We start from the raw sequence: 23419 nt of genomic DNA, 5'->3' as shown, positions 1-23419 counted from the left end.
GCAGAGGGAGAAGCAGGCTCCCGGTGGGGATCCTGATGTAGGTCTCGATCCCAGGACCACAACCTGAGCCAAAGGCAGATGATCAACCACTGAGCCACCCAGCTGCCCCTAAAATAATAGGATTCTAACCCAGGTCTGGCTGGCCTGTAACCCACATTTCTTTCCATTATTTGAGCTCCCCCCTCCAGTCTCCACATGCCATGTTTGGAGGGTTTTATCCCATTTTTCCCCTTCACACACAAAGTATTTTTACTAACTTTTTTCTTTTATTTCTCTTAAATAGATCCCAGAGGCACATTTATCATGACACTAATGAGTTAGCTGCAGGGTCCCTCACTTGAGTGGGTCCTTTCCGAAGCCATGGAAGGTTCCTCGGGCAATTCTTTGTTTCTAATTTTGTGTATTTTTTTTTCTTAAATGGGAATCCCCACACAACCAGGATTTACATCTCTCTACCCTCAGATAAGCTCCCCAATTTTGTTTTCTCACAGAGACCTGTAAAACACAACCTGCCTCTTCTCCACAGCCTGGGCCCTTTGTCACACACACGGTATCTACGATGCTCTGATGGAGCTTGTGTCGACAGTCACACACTATCCTTCCCTCCGCTTGCATCATGGTCACTCTGTCTTGCTTAGGCCACTGGGAGAGCTGTGGCCCACTATTCTCTCCTCTCTGGGCGGGTTTCCTTCCATTTGAGGGTACTGCTCAAATTTTATGCAGGGGACAATCTGATTAACAGAGTGAACCTTGCAAATATGGTCTTTCTTTCTTCCTTTTTTTTTTTTTTTTAAGATTTTATTTGCTTATTCATGAGAGATACAGAGAGGCAGAGACATAGGCAGAGGGAGAAGCAGGCTTCCTAGAGGGAGCCGGATGTGGGACTCGATCCCAGGACCCCAGGATCATGACCTGAGGTAAAGGCAGATGTTCAAGCACTGAACCATTCAGGTGCCCCAAATACTGTCTTTCAACAGAATTGTGTCTTCAAGTCACTGATTTCTGTGGAGCTGGACCTTTGAGTCCTGCATCCTGGTTCCCCCACTTCCTGGGTGCTCTCCACACCTGCGAGATGAGATAGGCCCCTTCCCTCATGGAGTCATTGTGCTTGGGGTAAATGGTAGCTCGGTGTTCTCCTTTCCGTCTCCAGAGGGGAGTTCCCAGAAGGTTTAGCAATAGGACAGCCTCCTGGGAACCCATATGTTTGTCTCCTAAGGGATGGCTTTACAAGATAACACAGTAGGACATGCTTCTTTTATGATTAACTGTCCTTTCACATATATAGACTTTGTGTGCTAAGCATTTATTAGGCACCTCTGGGCACCAAGCACTATAACAGGGCCATAAAGCAGTTTGCACAGGTGGGGTGGTGCTGGCTTGTGTGGAGCCTTAAACATCAGGATGAAGTGACCTTGAGGTAAATAGGGAGCTGGTGCTGGAGGTGGAAGGCCAGGTAGGAAGGTAGCAATGGGGCCTGACTAGGTGGTAGAGGGAGCAGTGATGGGCCCCGGTCCTGACAGTGGAGAGTCAAGTGAGAGATCAAGATGGGAGCCCAACTGTCACAATCAGGGACACCTCCTCCCACACACACAGGGGACCTCGGCATCTCCTCTCACCATTTCTCACTCACTGGTTCAGTCTGGTCTTTCTTGCCCAGGTGTTGACAGCAGCTCCGGGCAACAGAAGGAGTCCCAGCCTTGCACCTGGCCCTGGCTCTAACACTGACCTACTGTGTGATCTTGAGCAAGTCACTGCCCTGTCGGAGCGTGTGTTTTCCCCTCTGTGCCATGAAGGACTGGGAGACTACCCTTCGGGCTTAGCCATTTAGCGTGACAGATGTGCCTCCATTCTCCTGGGCTGTCATTTTCTTCTGCACTGAGCTGGATTTCATTGGCCCCAAGTGGAGGAGAGGATGCCCACAGCCCCATCTGCTTTGTTGGGGCTGGCATGAAGGGTCAGGCTCTGAGAGTTACCTGGCATTGGCTGGGGGCATGCATGTTCTGCAGGAAGGGATGGGAGACCTGAGATTGACTCTTGTGCTACCTGGAGCCTGCATTTGCAGGTTTTGGTCCATCGAGGTGTGGTCATTCTCAGAGAACTGATTTCTTAGGATGAGGACAGCTGGCTGGAGCTGGAGCTGGCCTGTTCTGTCTCAGCATCTGAACCGGAAAAGCCTGGCCATGGCTCTGGGGCAAACACAAGGCCTTCCTCCAACCCCCTTCCATCAGAAATGGAAGATGAACATGGTGTTGGTTTAGGGAGAAAAAACTGCCGTCCCCTTTCTAATCTGTGAGGTGACATCTGAGATCCGAGCTAGAGGAGTCCGCTCCTGGCATGATCTGTGGCCTTTGGCTCAGGCTACTGGGGCTTCCATGAGTCTGAGATGCCAGGGCTCACCCAGACTTTGTGTCCCTCTCCTTTTCCTGCTAGGTCGACACTACCCCTAAAGCAAGAAGAATATGAGGTGAGTGTCAGCTGCTGGGCTGGGGGAAGGTGAAGGGCAGGGATGTCCAGGAGAGGGGGCGAGGTGTCTAAGCCTTGGGCTGCATGGAGACCCCTGAGCCCCCTCTGCCCCCTGCCCCCTGGCAGGCCTTTCTGCTCAAGCTGGTACAGAACCTGTTTGCTGAGGGCAATGACCTGTTTCGGGAGAAGGACTATAAGCAGGCCCTGGTGCAGTACATGGAGGGGCTGAACGTGGCCGACTACGCCGCCTCCGATCAGGTGGCTCTACCCCAGGAGCTGCTGTGCAAGCTGCATGTCAACCGGGCCGCCTGCTACTTCACCATGGTGAGCCTGTCGCCTGCCCTTCCCCTCCAACTCTCCTCACTCTGATCAGCACATCCCCCAGATGCCCTGCTGAGCAGGCTCAGCCAGGTGGGCACTCCTTGAGCCTCTGCAGGGCCGGCTTCTCCTCCTCTTCCTCCTCTTCCTCCTCCTCCTCCTCCTCCTCCTCCTCCTCCACCTCCTCCTCTTCCTGTGCGAGTCTCACCATCCACTGCCACAGCTCTCAACCCCAGCTTCACCACAGACTCCCCTGGAGAGCCTTTAAAGTACTGATCTGTGACAAACCGAAAATGGTTTGTCATGAGCCTCAGCCTCACCCCAGGTGAATTAAGTTAGACTGTCAGGGTGGCCTGGGGCAGTGGCAGGAGTCTGGACAGTCAGGGCTGAGAACCACTCCCCTCATCACTGCTGCCTCTTTCTGCAAATCCCTGGCCTTCCCTTTCCTCTCTCCTGGGCTCCCTCCCTTCCTGTCTCCCCCAGCCTCCCTGCCTTTTTTAAAGATTTTATTTATTTACTCATGAGAGATACAGAGAGAGAGGCAAAGACATAGGCAGAGGGAGAAGCAGGCTCCATGCAGGCAGCCTGAGGTAGGACTCAATCCCAGGTCTCCAGGATTACACCCAAAGGCAGGCACCAAACCGCTGAGCCACCCAGGTGTCCCTCCCCCTGCCCCCTTAAAGCTTGGGCCTCCACCTCATCCCTGTCCTGCTTGCTTACTGACCACATCCTCTGGGAAATTCTGCTGTGAGCTCTGCAGAGGACCTAGTAACCCCTCTGCAATCCAGAGTGGACTGTTCTGGAAAAGCATGTGTCTACCAGATGCCTATTCATACCGTCTTCCGTCCCCTGAGCTGCCTTCATGATTCCCCTTCTTCTCAGAGGTGCCTTTATTACTCTTGGTCCATGGTGCTCTGAGCCCAAGGCAGATAGAGTAGATGAGTCTGAAACACCACACTCGTCATTGTTAGAATTTGAAGGCCCCTCTACTCCAGGAGCCTGCCAGGGTGTGTTGGTTGCCCTCGACCAAAGAGTGAATGCCAGAGCTGTTTCTGGGGCTCTGGGGCCCCCCACCCCAACCCTGGTCCTCCAGCATCCTCCGTCTCTACAGGGAAGGGGGCAGGAGACCCCGGCTGGAGGGAGGGAATAGGCGCCCACCGCTGAGCCGCCCACCCCTCTCTGCAGGGCCTGTATGAGAAGGCGCTGGAGGACAGCGAGAAAGCGCTAGGCCTGGACGGCGAGAACATTCGAGCGCTGTTCCGCAAGGCGCGTGCCCTCAGTGAGCTGGGGCGGCACAAGGAGGCCTACGAGTGCAGCAGCCGGTGCTCCCTTGCCCGGCCCCACGTGAGTGCCCCGCGGCAAGGGTCTGGGCTCTTGGCTCTTCCTTTTTTTTCTAGATTTTTTTTTTTTCATGAGAGACACACAGAGAGAGGTAGAGACACAGGCAGAGGAAGAAGCAGGCTCCATGCAGGGAGCCCCATGTGGGACTCGATCCCGGGACCCCAGGATCACACCCTGAGCTGAAGGTGGACTCTCAACCACGGAGCCACCCGGGTGCCCCTCGGCTCTTCTGAGCCTGCTTTCTCCTCTGGGGCTCTCACTCACATGTACGATAGGGACCCTGAGCTCTGGTTGTGTTCAGGCACTGCTAAAAATACACCGTGTGTTAACTCACCTAATCCTTGCATCACCCCTTTGAGGTAGATACTCTTATTATCCCCATTTTAAAGATGAGGAGAAAAAAAAAATAAAGATGAGGAGACAGGCACCGACAAGAGATAGGAACTTACCCGAGATCACAGCTGGAGCTCACCCTTGAACCCAGGCAGTCCGATTCTAGGGTTGGCACTCTTAGCCTCTGTACTGTACGGGTACAGGGTGGCAGTGAGGACCAGTAGGGGTGCCACATGTGCTGGGATCCTGATGTCCAGGCATTTATTAGGTGGGGGAGAGATGGAGAATTGACCTGTAGTGAGCCTTGCTTGCCCTGACACACACACAGTGGGACACCTGCCCCCTCCCCGTTTATTCATCCATTTAACAAGTATTTACTAAGCACCCACAAATTTCCCAGATCTGTGCCCTTCAGGGACCCACAGTCTGCTAGGAGATGTGAAAACAGTCCCCCCAGTCTAGGCCTGGCTCTACTGTGACTCCCAATATGACTTTGGACAAAACACTTCCCCTGTCTGCATATCAACTCCATGTCTATAAAATGCTCCTCCTACTTTATCTCTGAAATAATGAGTATGAAAGGGCTCAGAAAAGGCTCAATTCTGCCCCAAAGTGATCAGGATCTTGGAGGGCTCCCTCATGGGAGGAAAGTAGACTTGAGTGGGGCCAGAAGAAGCAGGAAGGATCTGGGTGGTCAGAAGAGAGGAGAAGCTGGGTGCACAGTGGTCAAGGACATGGGTGTCAGAGAGCTGGGTTTGGATTCCAATCTTGGGTCAGCCATTTACTAGCTGTGTGACCTTGAACACACACAGGTTAGTCTCTGTGAGCCTTCATTTGCACCCCTGTCAAATGGGGGTGATAATATGCCATGCATCACTGGGCTATGAGGATGGAATCCAAAAAATCATACCTCAAGGCAGTTGGCACAATAGCCAGGCATAGTAAGTTCAGAAAACATTAACTGTTACTATACTTTTTGTTTATTATTTGTGCTTCTCCAATTCAATTTAGTTCATAATTGAGATATACAGACAGTATATCTTTCTTTCTTTTTTTTTTTTTAAGATTTTATTTATTTATTCATGAGAGACACACAGAGAGAGAGAGAGAGGCAGAGACACAGGCAGAGGGAAAAGCAGGCTCCATGCAGGGAGCCTGATAGGGGACTCGATCCCGGATCTCCAGTATCACGGCCTGGGCTGAAGGCAGGCACTAAACTGCTGAGCCACCCAGGGATCCCCAGTATATCTCTTTCTTATGACAGTAGTCCCTGAGATATACAGAATTTTCTAGTGTCTAGTATTTTCTAGATATACAGGTCCACATCCAAGTCTCATGTTTACCATTCATGGGCAGGCAGGGTCGCATTTACCCCACTGTATGGGTGAGGATGCTGAGGCCCAGAGAGGCTGCTAACTTGACTAAGGAAAGTGCCCAGATGAGAACTTCTGACTACGAGGTGGGGGATTCCCCAGCTTTCCGGTCTTTGTTGGCAGATACTGGTTGAGCCCTGCTCTGTGCTGGGTACTGGGGACCAGTGATGACTAAGACTCTGGCCCTGGGCTGTAGGAGCTCATCAGGTAGGGAGATAGACAAATACGTGGGATGTTATAACATCCCTGTGGCCCCTTTGCTACCTGGACCATGGTCCTACTTCTTTGTTTACTGGTTGGTGTTCACAGCTAGATAGGAGCCTCCATGAGGCCCAGACCCTGTCTTCCTGTGACGGTGGTGTCCCTGGCTCCTAGCCCTTGCCTCGCACATAATGCGCATACAGTAATACACCTTTGGAGGGAGGAAGGAATGCTGGGTGCTCTTACTGAGCGCTAACTGTGGGCCAGCCACGTTGCAAACCTCCCACATTCTCGCTCCTATGAGCCTGGGCACCACCCACATGTCCTCCCTTGCAAAGAGTTCCAAGACATTGTGTGGTGAAAGAAGCAAGTTGTAGAACAATAGTCATAATATGATCTCACTTATGTAAAAAAAAATTTAAAAAAAAAAGGAGAAAATCCTCACAAAGCAAAACCAAGCATCCTTTAGAGGTCCGTAGGCACATATGTAAATTCCTAGAAAAGGTCCATAGGGAAATAGTTCAGACCACAAGGCATGTTCCCTCTGGGGAGGAGCCTAGGGTGAGGATGGTGGTAATGCAGGGGAGCAGTTGCTCTCTCTGCAACATTTCAGCCCTCTACAGTGACACTACTACTTGCTGAATTTTAGAAATAAAAAAGATAATCTAAGAATCCAAAATAAAAATTATTCCTTTCCCCTTCCCACAGTAAAAGGAAAGAGGGAAGCATGAATTCTGGTTCAGCCTGACCACAAATGAGCTGTGTGACCTGGGCAGCCAGTGACCCCTCCTGGGGCCTCACTCCCTTGTCGATAATGCGGGAGTAACCGTGGATGTCCACTCCCCCCCCCACTCCTTTGAAGTGCTGCTCAAGGTCTCCGGAGCATAGCTCTGTGAGCTAGGGCAGACTGACCCACTCTACCCTGCGTCTTGCTGTTGCAGGATGAAAGCGTAACTCAGCTTGGTCAGGAGCTGGCTCAGAAGCTTGGGCTTCGAGTTCGGAAAGCATATAAGAGGCCCCAGGTAGGTGGGCTCTGGGCACTGAGGGTGGGCGGGGGTGCAGATGGGGAGGTCTGAGGGGGGACCAGGCACCTTCGGACAGAAGCGGGTGAGGGTGGCCGGGGCCAGGTCAGGACAGAGGGAAATGATCTTCCCCCCTGTTGCCTGAAAGTCTTGGACTGACTTTGAGAACCTTTTGGGAAAGCAAAGAATGGCCAAAGCTTCCAGTTTACCTTAGATGCCAGCTGCTAAAAACCTGCTCCCCACGCCCTGGCCAACTTAAATGCCCCCAGAAGTGGCCTGAGTTGACACTGGTGTCCTTTGACCTTATGTTCTCAAATAACCTCTGTATGGGGCTTATTTGAGACCTTGGTATCTGGGTGGCTCTTTCAGATCCACATTTATTCATTTGGCACCTACCGTATGCCAGGAAGCCGCATGTAGGAGAGGGTATGGCTCTAGAGTCGGCTGTGACCTTGAGCAGCTTAGCTCTCTCTCCCCTGTGGTTTCTACATCTGGAACATTGGAATAAGTATGTCCACTTCAGGGGGGTTCCTGGGAGGATCGCAATGAAAGAATGTTTGATGTGGCACCTGGCACACAGTAGGAACATGTGTGTGGAAGTCCTCTGCCTGGGTCCCAGAAAATGCCTGAATCTGACCCAGAGACAGGGCAGGTAACTTCCGGCAGGCCTAGGGGCAGAGGACCTTAGGGTACTACAGACCCCAGCTGCCTGTGTTGGGGCCCCTTCTGCTGCCCTGGCTAATGGGACACTAAGTGTGTTTCTGGAATGTTCATCTCTTCCCACTTCTCTGATCTCTGCAGGAATTGGAAACGTTTTCTCTGCTCAGTAATGGCACTGCGGCTGGCATGGCAGACCAGGTAGGTGGGGGCCTGGACCCCAAGCCTCCCTCCCTGCCTCCAGTACCAGCCTATCACGAGAGCTTTGGACTCCCTCTGTGGGGTATACAGACCCGAGCGGTAGGTCCGGGGCCATCAGACCAAAGGGTTGGGCTCCATCTGTCCCAGTCCCCACCGCTGGGAGCCAGGCACCTGCCCTAGGAAGAGGGCATGACTGACAACCTGGGTCCGGGCCAGACTCAGGGACAGCTCTGGGGACGCACAGCTCCTCCACCTCGTAGGAGAAGCCTCCTGTGACCACAGGGCAAAGTGTGGGGACAGGCTGTGGCTGCTGTTGGCGGGAAGCCTGGGTGGCCTGGTCCCAATTACCTTTCTGCTCCCCTCCCCAACCCTTCCTGCTGCTGTTGCTTTGCTCCCCAACAGTCTTTCGCATCTAGGCTTCCAGGTCTCTGACTTCTTCCCTCCTGCTTACCCTACTTTCTCTGCCTTTTTATTTTCAAGTCCCAGCTAAAGCACACCCTCCACCCCCACTGAAGCCTCCTGGGTACCCCTGCCCGAGTGACGGCTGGGGAGACGCGTGAAAGTGGGGGGCGCAGAGCTCACACCTGGGACTCCCACAGAGAAGAGCCCAACCTGCTGCGTGCGGGCTGTTCTTGGCAGAACCTTCATCTCTGAGCCTCAGATTTTGAATCTGTGAAATGAGGGTGTTCTGTCCCTAGGCCAGAACAAGGGAGCATGCCCTGAGAAGTGTGGCACCCGAGGGAGCTATAAGAGGTGGCTGCTGATATCACAGCATCATCCTAGGTTTTAGATGTCCTCACTCCCAGGGCCAAGACCCTTGTACAACCCTGGCTCATCCTGGGGGTGCTGACAGGGGCCCAGTACACACGTTGGACTCTCCCACTGCTCACCACACATGCTCAGCTGGACTTTGAGGCTTTGAGGAAGACAAAGGACAGGCTGGTGGAGGCTGGAGTCCTGCCTCCTTGTTGTACATAAGGGGAGACAGAGGCACAGAGTGAGGAGCGGACTGTGCCAGCATCACACAGAGACGGCAGCAGGCCTGATTGCCTTCTGAGTGTTATAAGGCTTTCATCCGTTCACTCAGCAAACTCCCAGGGAACCCCTGGACTGGGCACTGGGGCATAGCTGAGCTAGGCAGGTGCATCCTTGCCCTTGGGGACTTCCGGGTGCCAAGGGAAGCAGATGTGGATCTGCCTGTAGAACATTCCTCATGGATTATAACCAGAAATTTTGTGGCCTGGCACATACTGGATGCTCATAAAAAAAAAATAAAAAAAAAAAAAACCATACACACACACACACACACAAACACACATATATATGTATATAACATTTTTCTTTTCTTTTCTTTAAGATTTTATTTATTTATTCATGAGAGAAACAGAGAGAGAGACAGAGACAAAGGCAGAGGGAAAAGCAGGCTCTATGCAGGAAGCCTGACTTGGGACTCAGGATCACGCCCTGGGCTGAAGGCAGCATTAAACCACTGTGCCACCCGGGCTGCCCAGTTTTTTTGTTTGTTTGTTTGTTTGTTTTAAGATTTTATTTATTTATTCATGAGAGAAACAGAGAGAGAGAGGCAGAGACACAGGCAGAGGGAGAAGCAGGCTCCATACAGGAAGCCTGTATAACATTTTTCTATAACAAAATGCCATGGACTGAGTATATAAATGACTTATAAATGCCTATAAATGACAGAAATTCATTTCTCACAGTTCTGGAGATAGGAAGTCCAAGGTCAGGGTGTCGGCAAATTTGGTATCTGGTGAGGACCTGCTTCCTGGTTCACAGATGGCATCTTCTAGCTATGACCTCACAAGGCAAAAGGGTCAGGGGAGCTCTCTGGTGTCTGTGAATCCCATTCATGAGGGTTTCATTCTCACAACCTCATTACCTCCCTAAGGCCACACCTCCTAATACTGTCACCTTAGGGGATAGGATTTCAACATATGAATTTGACATACATTGAACATTTGACAGATATTTAGACCATAGCAGTGGACGAAAGACCGGAGAATTGTAAATAATTTCACAATGCCTTAAGGGAGGGACTCCTTACTCCTATTACAAAGGAGAAACCAAGGCCCAAGAAGTTAGATGACTTGTCTGAATTCACTGAGCCTGGGGCTAGGTACGTGGTAAACAAAACATTCATGGGATCCCTGGGTGGCGCAGTGGTTTGGCACCTGCCCTTGGCCCAGGGCGTGATTCTGGAGACCTGGGATCGAGTCCCACATCGGGCTCCCAGTGCATGGAGCCCCTCTGCCTGTGTCTCTGCCTCTCTCTCTCTCTCTCTCTCTCTCTGTGACTATCTACTAAAATAAAAATTAAAAAAAAAATAAAAATAAATAAAAAAAGCATTCATAGTTCCTGCCCTCCAAGAGCTCATAGTCCAGGGTGAATGGATACTAGCCTGATAATTTCTGGTTACAAACCATCACGAGAGCTGTAAAGGCAAAGTGTGGGGAGCCACAGGCCATTGAAACAGGGAGGTTTGATTTAGATTGGGCATCAGTGACCTTTCAAATGAGACCTGAAGGTTGAGGAGTAAGCAGGGGCATGGTGTGCTGGTAAAACTGCATTTCAGACAGGGGATGGTATGTGCAAAGGCCCTGAGGCTAGGAGGAACTCAGAGTATGGGTGGGACCAAGTGGAGGGGAGGCAGGGCTGCAGTGGGGCTGGAATAATAGATAGAAGCCAGAGCATCTTGCACCTGGTGAGGAGCTGAGTCTTCATCAAAGGAGTGTTGAGAAGGCATTGAAAGGGAAGAGTATTGATTCTGTTCATTAATTCAGAAGGGGCTTATTGAGGGCTTCTATGTGCTCAGGATGGAGTTGATTGAGGTACTGGATATACAGCAGAGGGGAAAATAGCCAAGGAGCCCCACCCTTATAGAGCTTGCATTGTAACTGGAGGAGACAAAGAAAAAGTCATCAGTGATGTGGAGATGAGGGCTGGGGAATGCTGGGGCAATTGGTTGCAGTTTTAAACAGTGAACAGGGAAGGCCTCAATGAGAAAGAGACACTGGAGCAAAGACCTGAAGATGAGGGATGTGCCTTGAGGAGGTCTGGGGGGACCTGGCAGAGAGAATGGCCATTGCGAAGGCCCTGAGGCAGGAGAGTGTCCAGTGTGTGGAGAGAACAGCCAGGACGCCAGGGTAGCTAGAGGGGACAGCTAGAGGCCAGGGTGTAGGGCTCCTCTTTCCTCTTGCTGGAGGTGATAGGGAGGCAGGGAGTTATTCAAGCACATCTTATTCAGAGTTCTTGGATATCATTCCTGGACCTGAAGAAACTGGGACTCCCTTCCATTTTCTGCTGATAGTGGCTTGATTGCACCTTATAGAGCTAGGGTGGGGTGACCCTGGCTGGATACTTGATGGGGTGTCCTTGCTCCTTCCTTCCCCTCCCACAGTGACTGCCCTGATTAAATCCACATCCCACTCTTCCAGGTCAGGCTGGCCTCCCCTTCCTGTCCCCCAAGGTGAACTCTGACAGCCAGGCCTCTGGTCTCTCCTCAGCATAGAGACCCTCAGTGATTGTTAATTTAAGTGACTGTTTGAAAGTAATCAACTCCAGTTACTCTTGTCTGGCATTAGGCTCCCCAGCAGTCTAGTTCCCATGTCCCTGTCCATCTTCACGCACCAGACAACGTGCATGTATGCATATCTCCCGGGCTCCGCAACAAGCTCATGTGAGAGCAGGACTGTGGGTTCCTCTGTTCCATACGTCCACATGGCACCACTTTGGAGTCAGATGGGTCAGGTCTCCGCTCACTGATGGCATGTCTCCCAGCTTTGGGTTCCCCTCTGAAAGACAGAGATGATGGTGCTCAGTTCCCGGGGTGCTTGTGTGGATGACATGAAGGCAGGCATGGGAAGCCAGTAGCCTGGCACCCGAGGCAGGTTAGGGGCCCCTCCCCATCCTGTTCCAGCCCAAGGCACACATCTTTCCTTGGTGTCAGGGCTGGGGGAGTCTCCAGGCTCCTCTCAGGCCGGTGAGTGAGGGCACAGCGAATCTGCTGCTCATCACAGCAGGCAGGACCATGGCAAATGTGGCTGGGTGCCCAGCTCCACAAGGACCAACCCTCAGTGTCCATGGAGTCTGCAGCCTGGGGACCACAGATGGTGGCACCCATGGCAGTGGGCACCCAAGCCGCTGCCAAACTGTTCACCCATCCCTACAGCCACGCTGGGGCCCCCACCGCATCCATAGGGGCCAGGGCTTGTCATGGGGATGGGGATCTGGGAGGAGCCCAAGCAGAGGGGACTCTACAGTGGAGAACAGGTCAGATCCTGCTTCACTGGCCAGCATGGTGCTGCACACACGCATCTACACACTTCCGTATCCACATACCACACACACACACATCCATAGCCCACACTTACACATCCACAGTGGTCCCACACTTACACATCCACAGTGGTCTAAGGATACACGGAATGGAGTATGGGGAGTGTGCCAACCAGATCCCCTGCCCTGGAGCTTTTACACAGACATTGTGCGTGAGCCTGGCCATAGGCATCCCTACAGGGCTCTCCAGCAGGGGAGTACTGGTCCTTCAGCCAGTCAGGCACCCCACACGTGTGCCTCGTAGTGGAGACTCATGAGCAGCACCCACAGGGAGCTTCATGGGACCTGGGGATGAGTCGGGCATGCAGGGTGCCTGTGCTGGGGCTGCGTCTCGCCAGTGGGAGGGGCACAACACAAGGAAAGCTGTGACTTCTAGGAACACATAGAACCTGAGGCGGCCTTGGTGGAGAGGACTTCCCAGAACCTGAGTGGCAGGATTCAGGCAGGTGGAGAGGAGGGAGCAGAGCTCAGAGCCAGAGGACCTGCTTGAGCACGGGCCTCGGGGCAGGAGAGGGAGACTCGTACCCTCTGAGACCACAACACTAATTCTCCCCATGGGAGTTTGGAAGAAGCTGGGCTTTGTAGCCAGGCATGCAATTAGGTTCAGGTCTTGAGTCACCCTTATCTGAAGCACCACTCCACCTCTCAGGGAGCTGCTAGTGCCTGCCACTTTGTGGTGGCTGTAGGGTGACAGTGAGTTGCATATGAAAGCCACCGGCACAAGGCCTCTCAGAGAGGAGGTGCTCCGGAAACCTGGTTGCTGTGTGAGTGTCATGAAGCAGGAAACAGCAGGGAGAGAGGAGCCAAACAAGATGGGCTGGAGCTGGGTGATGGGCAGGGTGCCTGGGGGCCGTGGACAGCACTGGGCAGGGAGATGCACAGCCATCCCTAGAGATGCTCATCTGGCACCTCTTTTCCCACCTTTCATGTTTCATATGCTTATCTGTGAGAGCAGCAGCCCTGACCCAGCATGGCAGCCCTGGTTTGTGCAGACACCCCCTAGAACACTGACCTGCCCATCTTTGCCATGCAGGGGCCAGGTGCCAGGGCATGAGAGGGTGTTCTGTGCAGGGGAGGGGAAGCAGCGCAGAGGCCTGGGGCTGGGGTCGGGGCAGACTCCCAAGTCCCCAGTCAGACAGCCACTCTCTGGCCCAGGAGTGGCAGCTTCCCTGGACCAACATCCCTGTGGGTGAAGGGACAGCACCTGGTAGGGCATCTGGATCAAGGGCTGAACTCGATTGGCCATGAAGTGCTGGCCCGGCTGGCATGAGGCAGGGCGCTGGGTACATCTGGTTGCTGTTAGTGCCACCGTGGATCCACGTGATAGGATGGCTAAGGAGTGAGGCCCTGGTCCTCCTGCAGCTGTCGGCGGGTGTGCAAGGGAAATGGGGTCACTCAGGGCCCTGCCAGGGAAGGAGGACTTCAGCTGGACCATGTAGGACTCCGAGAAGGGGAGGATGTGCCAGGATTGAGGAATTACTCAGGCCGCAGCCAGCGGAGCACATGGGACATGGGGGAGGCCAGAATGTGGAGGCTAGTGGACAAACACCCAGTCCATCCAGGCCAACTCCTGACAGGCACAGGCATAGACCTTCCTAAGGTCTATGCAAACATCAAAATGATTTAAAACTGTCCTAGAAGGCCACGGAGCAAGCCCAGGCCCAGCTGCCCCTCCAACAGCAGGTCCACGGGTGGCGGTGGGACTCCGCCTGGGCTCATTCAGCCTGGGGCTGTGACAGGGGAGGGGACACTGGCATGGCGCTTTTGTCTTTGAGCTGCAAACTATCCATGCAGGGCACAGAGTAGGAGTGCCAGGTAAAACCCCCGCCACCCTCCCCAGGGTGTGGACCCTATCCTGTGATGGGTAAGGAAACTGAGGCTCAGAGGTTAGATCTCTTATCCCCGGGGGTGCCCCTCTAGAAAGGGGCAGATGTGAGGCTTGTCCGGCCCCTCTCCCCTACCCCCTGGCCCCTGCCTGTCTAGCCCTGTGCTTAATTCCAGCAATGGTCCCTGGGGTGGAGGTGGGGCAGGCATCACAGCCTTCCTAGACCACATCTGCCCAACCCCCTGTGTCCTTCCTCTCCACAGGGAACTTCCAATGGATTGGGGTCCATAGATGACATCGAAACAGGTAGTGTCCCTGATTTGAGGGCCCAGGGTAGAGATGGGTCCCTGGGGAAGGGGAGGCGGGGTGGTCACCCCTCACAGCCGGAACCTGAGGGCTCCCTGCCCTAGCGACTCCCTGCAGCATGAAAGAAGATAGTGGGTTTGGGAGAACACGCTCCCTCTCAGGCAGGAGAGGGTGAGGGCCTGCCACATAGCAGGGTAGCGCTGCTCTCGTCTCCTCCACTCCAGGCCAGCGTCTCCCCCTACTGGGAGTCCCCTTCTCTCCCTCACTGGCTTCCAGGGAGGGTCACGCTTACCAAGCATCCCTTAGGGAGACCGTTGCTTCCCCCAGGTAGGATGTTCAGGCACTGAGCCAGGCCCCTTCGAGAAATACTGTGGGACTGAAGGACCCGCTCCTGCTCGGCAGCGGCCGGCCTTCACTCTGACTGAGCCTCCAGCCCTGGAGTCAGGCCAGCAGGGCAGGCAGGGTTCCTGACAGGAGCTGAGGAATGGAGGGAAGGTGTTGCGTGAGGACCCGAGGGCCCTGGAACACCTCCTGTCCGTCCCCCCCCACACCGCCTCTGGGGGCTGCTGATCCCACCTTCCCATCCACAGATTGCTACGTGGACCTGCGAGGCTCCCCTGCCCCGCTCCCCTCCGCCCCCACGATGCCCCTGTTCCCTCACGTTCTGGACCTGCTGGCCCCCCTGGACAGCAGCAGGGCCCTGCCTGGCACTGAGAGCCTGGACGACTTCTCTGACGGGGATGTCTTCGGGCCGGAGCTGGACACCCTGCTGGACTCACTGGTGCGCTGGGTTGCTGCCCTTCTTCTGCTCCCCTGAGCCCCAGCCCCACCCAGGACCCCTGCACATTCATCCTCCCGTCCCACCAGGGGTGGAGGGAAGGTCCCATCCCCATGTCACAGTTGGAGAAACTGAGGCCTGAGGAGGGAAAGGGACCTGCTTGGGGTACAGACGTGAAGCTTGAGAACCCACAACCAGAGGGACCATGAAGATCCCTGGCTCCTCTCCTGGGATGGGTTGGGGCCTGAGGTGCAGAGGTATCACCTTGCCTGGGACCTGCAGTGCCTGATTCTGCCCAGGCCTGGGTGGTCAGGTTCTCCTCCAACCTCTCCTTCTGTTCCCCACCTCACAGTCCCTGGTCCAGGGTGGCCTGCCTGGCAGCGGTGTGCCCAGCGAGTTGCCCCAGCTGATACCTGTGTTCCCCGGTGGGACCCCACTGCTGCCACCTGTAGTGGGCGGCACCATCCCCGTCTCCAGCCCACTGCCCCCTGCCTCCTTTGGTCTCGTCATGGACCCCTCCAAGAAGCTGGCCGCCTCCGTGCTGGATGCCCTCGACCCCCCAGGCTCCACACTGGACTCCCTCGACCTGCTGCCGTACTCGGATACCCGGTTGGATGCCCTCGACAGCTTTGGGTCGACCCGTGGCTCCCTGGACAAACCCAACTCCTTTGTGGGTAAGGCCTGGGTGGGCACCTTCACCCCCACCCCCTTGACAGTTTTCAGAGTGCCACCACATCTCCAGTCTCTGAGGAGTGGAGTTGGGATTACAGTTCAATTCAGCCAAAGCCCAGGCCCTCTCTCCCCACCGTGGTCCAGGGCCACCGCCTCTGAGTTACTGGGTCTCCCTCAGTGCTTGGCCCAGGGTGGGGCTGAGGCCAGAGGGGCTGGGTGTCTTGTTCAAGATCAAACAGCAGAGCTGGGACTCACAGTATGGTGCTCTCCACCCAGCCTTCTGGGGCCCTGTGGTTGCCAGGCTGGTAGGATCCCATGGGAATGATAATAAGGCTGGGGGAAGGACTGCAAGGCCACAGGCTCACTCTGCCTCACTCTGATCGGGGTGCCAGGGACCCAGAGAGGAAGCAGACCTGTCTGGGCCTTCACAGGACCAGCTTTCAGACAGTTGGACCTAGGCCAGGGTGCTCATGACTCGGGGATTCACGAGGCTGCAGGAGCACAGATATGCTTGACTCAGCCCTGGGGCTGTGGGAGACTTCCTGGAAGGCTGAGCAAAGTCTTTTTTTTTTTTTTTTTTTTAAGATTTTATTTATTTATTTCTGAGAATACACAGAGAGGAGAGAGAGAAGCAGAGACACAGGCAGAGGGAGAAGCAGGCGCCATGCAAGGAGCCTGACGGGGACTCGATCCTGGGTCTCCAGGATCAGGCCCTGGGCCAAAGGCGGCGCTAAACCGCTTGAGCCACCGGGGCTGCCCTGAGCAAAGTCTTAAAGGAGACAACCCTCTGCTGATGGAGGGAGCAGTATGACACTGGCTTGTGTGGTGAAGGCTGGCCACTGAGCAGAGTAGTCAGCCAGAGGGGAGGGTGGCTTGGGTGCCTTGAAGCCCTAAAGCTGGTGTCAGAGGACCTTTGAAGCTATGCTGAGAGCTTGGGCTTTCTTCCAGGGGCAGTGGCAGCCGTGGTAGGTATAAGGACAGGGTACACATGCTCGGCTGGGACATCGCTCTGTCCCTGGGCTGTGGCCTTGAAGGTAGAATCAGGGGGTCAGCACACATAGTAGAGGATCTGTGGCCTGCATGGTTTCTAAAGTTAGAAATGCATACGAAAAAGTCCCCAGAGGACTTCTCACCCCTTTAGAGCAGGACAGGTGACCCCTGTGTCTTCTTGCAGAGGAAACCAACTCACAGGACCATCGTCCCCCAAGTGGTACTCAGAAACCAGCCCCCTCGGTGAGTACTTGGTGCAGATCCATGACCAGGTACCTTGTGCCCTCCCAGGGGTGAAAGGGAAATGGTGTGGGTTCTAGAACAGAGGTGAGCCTTCTGTATGGGATGATGTGCTGCATCCCCCAGACACACCCTCAGAATGGGTGGGCCAGAGGTTGCCTCTCCCTGGCTCTTCCAAACTGAGCCACATGCTGGGAGGGTGAGCTGAGGGCACAGCCCAATCCTTGTCTGACAGAAGAGGACATTGAGGCTCAGAGGGGTTAAGAAACTTTTCCAGGGCTAAGAACATCCTGTTCTCTAGACTCAGCCAGTTCTGAGTTTAGGAGAGCGCTTGAGCAGGTGACAGGCAGCCTGTGCTCTGCACTCTACCCCTAGCCTAGACACTAGCTGTGTGGCCCCGGGAAGTAACCTAACCTCTCTGAGCTTTGCCTTCTTCCTCATCTGCTAATGCCTTGGGGGCTTGGGAGATAGAGGCTGGGAGTGGGGAGGGCATGCACACAGGACCCAGTTGAGGCCATTCCTGTTTCTATGCTTTTATGTTGGGCTTTTGCTCAAAGGAAAGGTTGTAGGACAAGATCACTGTCACCCATGCACCCCCACTAGGCTGATCCAATCCCAATATTATAGATTCTGGATCGTAGTATATGGAATTCCCTGGCTGGGAGGGTAGGAGAAAGGGGAGGGTGCTGGGCTATAGTTCTGCTCTTGGGTAGGATTGGCGGGGGAGGTCATAGAACCCCCCAACCTCTGGAGGGAGTCCAGTGCCCAAGATGGCCAACCTCCTCCCATCACAGCCAGAGCCCTCCATGCCCAACACCGCCTTGCTCATCAAGAACCCCTTGGCTGCCACCCATGAGTTCAAGCAAGCCTGCCAGCTCTGCTACCCCAAAACAGGTAATGTCACACCTTCATTCCTCCACCCCTCTGCCCAGAGATACTGGGAATCTCAAGAGTGTAGCATCCCAGAATGACAGACCCTTAGTGTACCAGTCAGAGATAAGTGCAGGAAAGCAGGAGCCCCTCTAGGTATTTTGAACAGATAGGGGTGAGAGTATAGAACAGGGGAGTTTGGGGCTGCTAGAAAGGCTGGTGGAGCGGAAGCTGGGAGCCTCCACTGGCCTCTAGGCTGCTCCTCCACAAACCAAGGACCAGAGGCGGTTGTGCTGCTCTCACACAGGGGTCAGGGGCTGCTGGACCTTCTGGCCCATGTCATAGCCACCCACAGCCCAGAGGCTGGTACCTGGCCATAGAGTGGAGTCCAGCTGGCTGCTGCAGAAACACATTAGCCAGAGGAAATGCAGCCCACACCTCGTGCCACCTCTACCTATCAGTGTATCTCTCCCCTGAGTGCATCTTCCTGGATGAATGCAAACCTTGCCTGGAACCTGGGTGGCAAAGGAGTCTGGGCAGTGTATTTCCTAGAGTGCCAGCCCCCAAATCCAAGGAAGGCTACAGAAGCAGTTCAGAATAGATGGCCCCTGCCGGGCAGCACTTTTCAGTACACCTGGAATCTCAGAATTCTAATCTAAGACTCATTTGCCAGAATCCCTGAGGTTTTAGTGCAATATTGTTTTGGGATGCCAGGGTTAAAAATTTTAGCAGTCTAGAATTCTCCATCTCAAGTGTACTAGAGTTGAAAGGACCTTAGAGGTTGTCTAGTTGTTGTCATCCATCCACTGCAGGACCTTCTCCTTCATCCCCCTGCCACATACGTGAGAGCCATCCCACCAAAGCTCCCATGGACTTGCAGGGGCGGGGAGCAGGGCACCATCTTGTTGGATGGGTTTGCCCGTGATGAAGTTCTTCCTCACATGGACCTCAGACTGCCTCCCCAGTCCGCATACCCGCTGCCTCTGTGCTGGGAAAGCTGACTAATGCCATATGAAGTGCTACACACCTGGTGCTGGCACAGCCAGATCACAGGTGGGGGTCCCCACAAGGACTATTTCCCCATCGTCAGAGGAGAGGAGGCTCTGGGTCAGAAGACTTGGCAGGAGCAGGGAAGGGAGGATAAATCCAAACAGTGCCCTTCCAGGCAGGACAAGAAAGGGGCAGGTCTGTTCTCTTCTGGGCGCTGTCTTCATGACTCCTTCTAGGGAAACACTGAAACGTCTGGCTTGCTGGAGAGTCAGAGTGGTGATGGAAGGGGAGGGCAGGTGCCTAGAAGGGAATCCTTGGAGAGGGTCTCTCCTCGACCCGGGCCCCCTGTCCCTAGGGAGCATATGGCTAGGAAGGGGGTGGCAAGAATGGGCGGGAGGCCCAGCTGAAGGAGGTGGGCTATTTTTTCTTTTTTTAAAGATTTTATTTATTTATTCATGAGAGACACACACACAGAGAGAGAGGCAAAGACACAGGCAGAGGGAGAAGCAGGCTCCATGCAGGGAGCCTGACGTGGGACTCAGATCACGGGTCTCCAGGATCAGGCCCTGGGCTGAAGGTAGTGCTAAACCGCTGAGCCACCCGGGCACCCCTCGGAGGTGGGTTTTGAGGCAAGGCTCCGAGTCCCGCTACTCAGGCCCATCAGCCGTCATCCTTCAATTCCACACCTGAAATTGATCTCTATCCATGTGTCCCCACAGGGCCCAGGGCAGGAGACTATACCTACCGCGAGGGCCTTGAACACAAATGCAAGCGGGACATCCTGCTGGGCCGGCTCCGGAGCTCTGAAGACCAGACCTGGAAGCGGATCCGGCCCCGGCCCACCAAGACCAGCTTTGTGGGCTCTTACTACCTGTGCAAAGGTGGGTGGGCTACGGCAGGTAGACAAAGGTGGCATTCATCGAGGTTGAATCCCACATCAGAATGAGCATCAAGCTCCTACCTTGACAGCTCCATAGACTGGGGGCAGGGGTGGGGTGGTGTGGGGATAATTCGGGATGTTCCATCCCAGCTGAAGCCCCTACTGAGTGTGAGGGTCAGCCAGGTCCCGGAAAGTAGGGAGCCCGATGTAGGGCTCAATCCCAGGACTCTGGGATCATGCCCTGAGCTAAAGGCAGACGCTCCACCACTGAGCCACCCAGGCACCCTGATCAATATTAGCTTTTAAAAACCATCATGTTGTCATCATCCCCACTTCCAACTCATGTCAACGTGGCCAGTATTTAGTGGACGTTTGTCACGTACCTTATTTGCTGTCTTTGATTTCCCAATCTACATGGTGCTGCGTGAACAGTCACAACATTGTTGAGTGCTTTAGAGTGTCACCCTTCTTCTTTTTTTTTTTTTTTTAAAGATTTTTCTTTAAAATATTTACTTATTTATGAGAGACACACAGAGAGAGGCAGAGACACAGGCAGAGGGAGAAGCAGGCTCCGTGCAGGAAGCCTGATGTGGGACTCGATCCCTGGCCCCGGGATCACATCCTGAGCCATAGGCAGCCTGAGCCACAGGCAGATGCTCAACCACTGAGCCACTCAGGCATCCCAAGTGTCACCTTTCTGTCCCTACCATCACACATCCTCATAACTCTGGGCTAGGAAACTGAGGCCTTTATCTCCCCAGGAGACAGTAGCCCTTGGTTCCCTGGGTCAGCTCTCTGTCCTTCCCACAGGATCTTAAGGATATGTCACTTTTGGGCTACAAGGCCTCGGTCAGCTCTCCCCTGCCCAGTGTGGAGGAAGTCCAAGTTCTCTGAGGCTTACAAGTCCCCCATCTATCCTAACCACTCCCCAAACACACAGAACCCTGACTCTTTTTTTTAGATTTTATTTATTTATTCATGAGAGACGAGAGAGAGAGAGAGAGAGAGAGAGAGAGAGAGAGGCAGAGAGAGAAGCAGGCTCCATGCAGGGAGCCCAACGTGGGACTTGATCCTGGGTCTCCAGGGTCATGTCCCCTGGGCTGAAGGTGGCGCTAAACCGCTGAGCCACCTGGGCTGCCCAGAACCCAGACTCTTTTGCACATTCCCTTGAACTTGATTAAGCAGCGCCTGGGATCTTGGGAAGCCATTCCCTACAGGGCTCCCCGCTCCCTGGGTGCAGAGCTGATTCCAGCACAGAGCAGTCGGTGGTGATCATCTGTGTATCAGCTCCCTCATCCTGGCAGAAGAATGGAGCAGGGCATCTTAGAGAGAGTGTGAGCAAGGGGAGGGAAAGAAAAAGTTTCGACCGCCAGGGCTCCAGGTTGTGAGCCTGCTGCCCTCACAACTCCCTGGTCCCCAGGGTTGTTTTGTTTTGTTTTGTTTTGTATTGTTTTGTTTTGTTTTGTTTTGTGGGGGTGTTGTTTTGTTTTGTTTTTTAAAGTAGGCTCCACACCCAACATAGGGCCCTGAGATCAAGAGTTGCATGCTCTACCCCGAGCCGGCCAGGTGCCCCTGGTCCCCAGGGGTTTTATTTATTATTCCACTTACTTCCCACAACAACCCAGTATTCTCTGTTTATGGGACAGACAGCTGAGGAATAACAGGGAATCCCAGCCCAAGTCTGCCGGATTCGAAGGCCCAGGCCCTTAACCAAGGGCATTTTCCTGGTGAATAATCAGAATGAAACCACTTGTATTTATTTAGAGGCTTGTATTCATCTACCAACCCCCTCATCCCACCTCTTATCCTACCCCAAGCACATAAGGCAGCTTTGTGGTGGGGGTAGAGGGGTGTGACCACCTGCCCTGTAGCTGGAACACACAGGTCCCCCCACCCCCACAAGGTGCAGGGCAGAGAAGGGACCTGGCCTGGGAAGGGCCTTCCCCAGCTCTGCCCCCCGCCCTCCCAGGTCCCAGATGAACACCCCTGCCCCCCTGAGCACCCCAGCCCACACGGAGGAGCTGGGCCTGAGCACCCCATGCGACCTTGGTGTCCCGGGGGCTCCGTGGGCTGCCGTCCCGCCTGGCAGAACGTGTGTGTCCTGTTGCCTCTTTGCAGACATGATTAACAAGCAGGACTGTAAGTACGGGGATAACTGCACCTTCGCCTACCATCAGGAGGAGATCGACGTGTGGACAGAGGAGCGGAAAGGCACCCTCAACCGTGACCTACTCTTTGACCCGCTGGGGGGTGTCAAGCGCGGCAGCCTCACCATCGCCAAGCTCCTTAAGGAGCACCAGGGCATATTCACCTTCCTCTGTGAGGTACCTGCCCGCCTGCCTCCTCTGCAGGCCCCAGCACAGCTGGGGCTGGGGTGGGCCTCCCGGGTGCGAGAGCCTCTGAAGAATGTCAGTCGCGGAACCTGGGGGTTTGGGGGACCTGACTTTAGAACCCATAGGTCCTTGCACTGTCAGAAAGGCCTGTGGGACCCTAGCTTGCTAAGGAAAGAGAGATGATCATATCCACTCTTTCCTGATGGCCATCAAAGGCCAGGCTGGGCACCAGGCACTGTAGGTGCTCATCCTCCCCACACCTCCTTGTCTAGCTGTGTTGGCTCCAATGCCCGTTATACCTTCCTGCCCACCCCCCTGCCTGTATCCAGGCCATCCCTTCTCCCTGGAGCGCCCTCCCTGTGTTCCTGCATCTTGGACCCTCTAAGACTCAGCTCTGATCCCAGCAGCTCCACCAAGTTGTCGTTAATTCTGTCCCCAGAGCTGCCACAGAAGACTCTGCTGGCCCCTTGCTTCCCTGCCCGATCGGAGCATGATAAGGCCAGTGATAGTGTCAGGTCGATCTCCGTGGAGTGAGAGCTCTGGATCCAGGTTGCTGGCAGGGTTGGTGCTCAGCCCAACCTTGACCCATTGCATAGCCAGCCCTTCCCCCTCCAACCCTTGGAGTAGGTGGACTGGCCGCTCCCTTCAGTGCAGTTGGCCTGGCATCACAGCTCCCGGCCAGCAGCTGCATGTACTTTACAAAGCACTTGCAGTTCTGTTATGTCCTTCCTGAGCTTCACAGTGAGCCTGTGGGACAGCAGGCATGGTCACCCCAGTTTCCAGTTGGCAAAACTCAGGCTCAGAGACTTGGAGTTACCCCCTACCCCAGGCATTTGGAGCGGTGGGACCAGAGAGAGCCACAGCCCAGGTTATCTGGGAGCTAGAGCCAAAGAGGTGGGGGCTACAGGACCTGGGGTGCCTTTTCTCATTCCCCTGACTCAGCAGGGCTGGCAGGGACCCAGTCTGTGCCAGGTAGCCATTCCGGGTCCCAGCCCACTCCCTCCCTCGGCAGATCTGCTTCGACAGTAAACCCCGGATCATCAGCAAAGGCACCAAGGACTCTCCGTCTGTCTGCTCCAACCTGGCTGCCAAGCACAGCTTCTATAACAACAAGTGAGTGGGACCCACAGCCTGGGCCTGGGAGCAGGGGCACACAGAAAGCTGGGGTGGTTCAGATGCCTGGGGAGCAAATGAAGCCAGAGAGTATACCTGGGGTGTCAAGCTGAGGGGCAGAATTTAGGGCTCAGATCCAGCATCCACCTGGAACAGATGG

The 23419-nt window shown here is 54.5% G+C and overlaps 1 protein-coding gene across 2 annotated transcripts in view; it reads left to right on the top strand.

Annotated features, from left to right (window-relative positions):
• The window catches only part of ZC3H7B (zinc finger CCCH-type containing 7B), a 62484-nt gene that overhangs the window by 25566 nt on the left and 13499 nt on the right, over nt 1–23419 (top strand). Inside the window, exons 1-14 of one of the 2 annotated variants that reach the window (XM_049115801.1) lie at nt 807–917; nt 2431–2464; nt 2590–2787; nt 3967–4125; nt 6971–7051; nt 7853–7909; nt 14351–14393; nt 14984–15174; nt 15524–15845; nt 17018–17076; nt 17868–17967; nt 19653–19814; nt 21932–22137; nt 23159–23259. In XM_049115801.1, coding sequence (XP_048971758.1) covers nt 877–917; nt 2431–2464; nt 2590–2787; nt 3967–4125; nt 6971–7051; nt 7853–7909; nt 14351–14393; nt 14984–15174; nt 15524–15845; nt 17018–17076; nt 17868–17967; nt 19653–19814; nt 21932–22137; nt 23159–23259 — 1754 coding nt within the window. In that variant the 5' untranslated portion in view covers nt 807–876. Of the gene's footprint in view, nt 1–806; nt 918–2430; nt 2465–2589; nt 2788–3966; nt 4126–6970; nt 7052–7852; nt 7910–14350; nt 14394–14983; nt 15175–15523; nt 15846–17017; nt 17077–17867; nt 17968–19652; nt 19815–21931; nt 22138–23158; nt 23260–23419 lie in introns of those variants that run through there. The other variant, XM_025458680.3, reaches the window with a different exon arrangement.

Source organism: Canis lupus, chromosome 10 (genome assembly GCF_003254725.2).
Source record: "Canis lupus dingo isolate Sandy chromosome 10, ASM325472v2, whole genome shotgun sequence".
In the NCBI taxonomy this organism is placed as follows: Eukaryota; Metazoa; Chordata; class Mammalia; order Carnivora; family Canidae; genus Canis; species Canis lupus.
The sequence above is the reverse complement of the archived record's forward strand: the minus strand, read 5'-3'. Positions and strand labels throughout refer to the sequence as shown.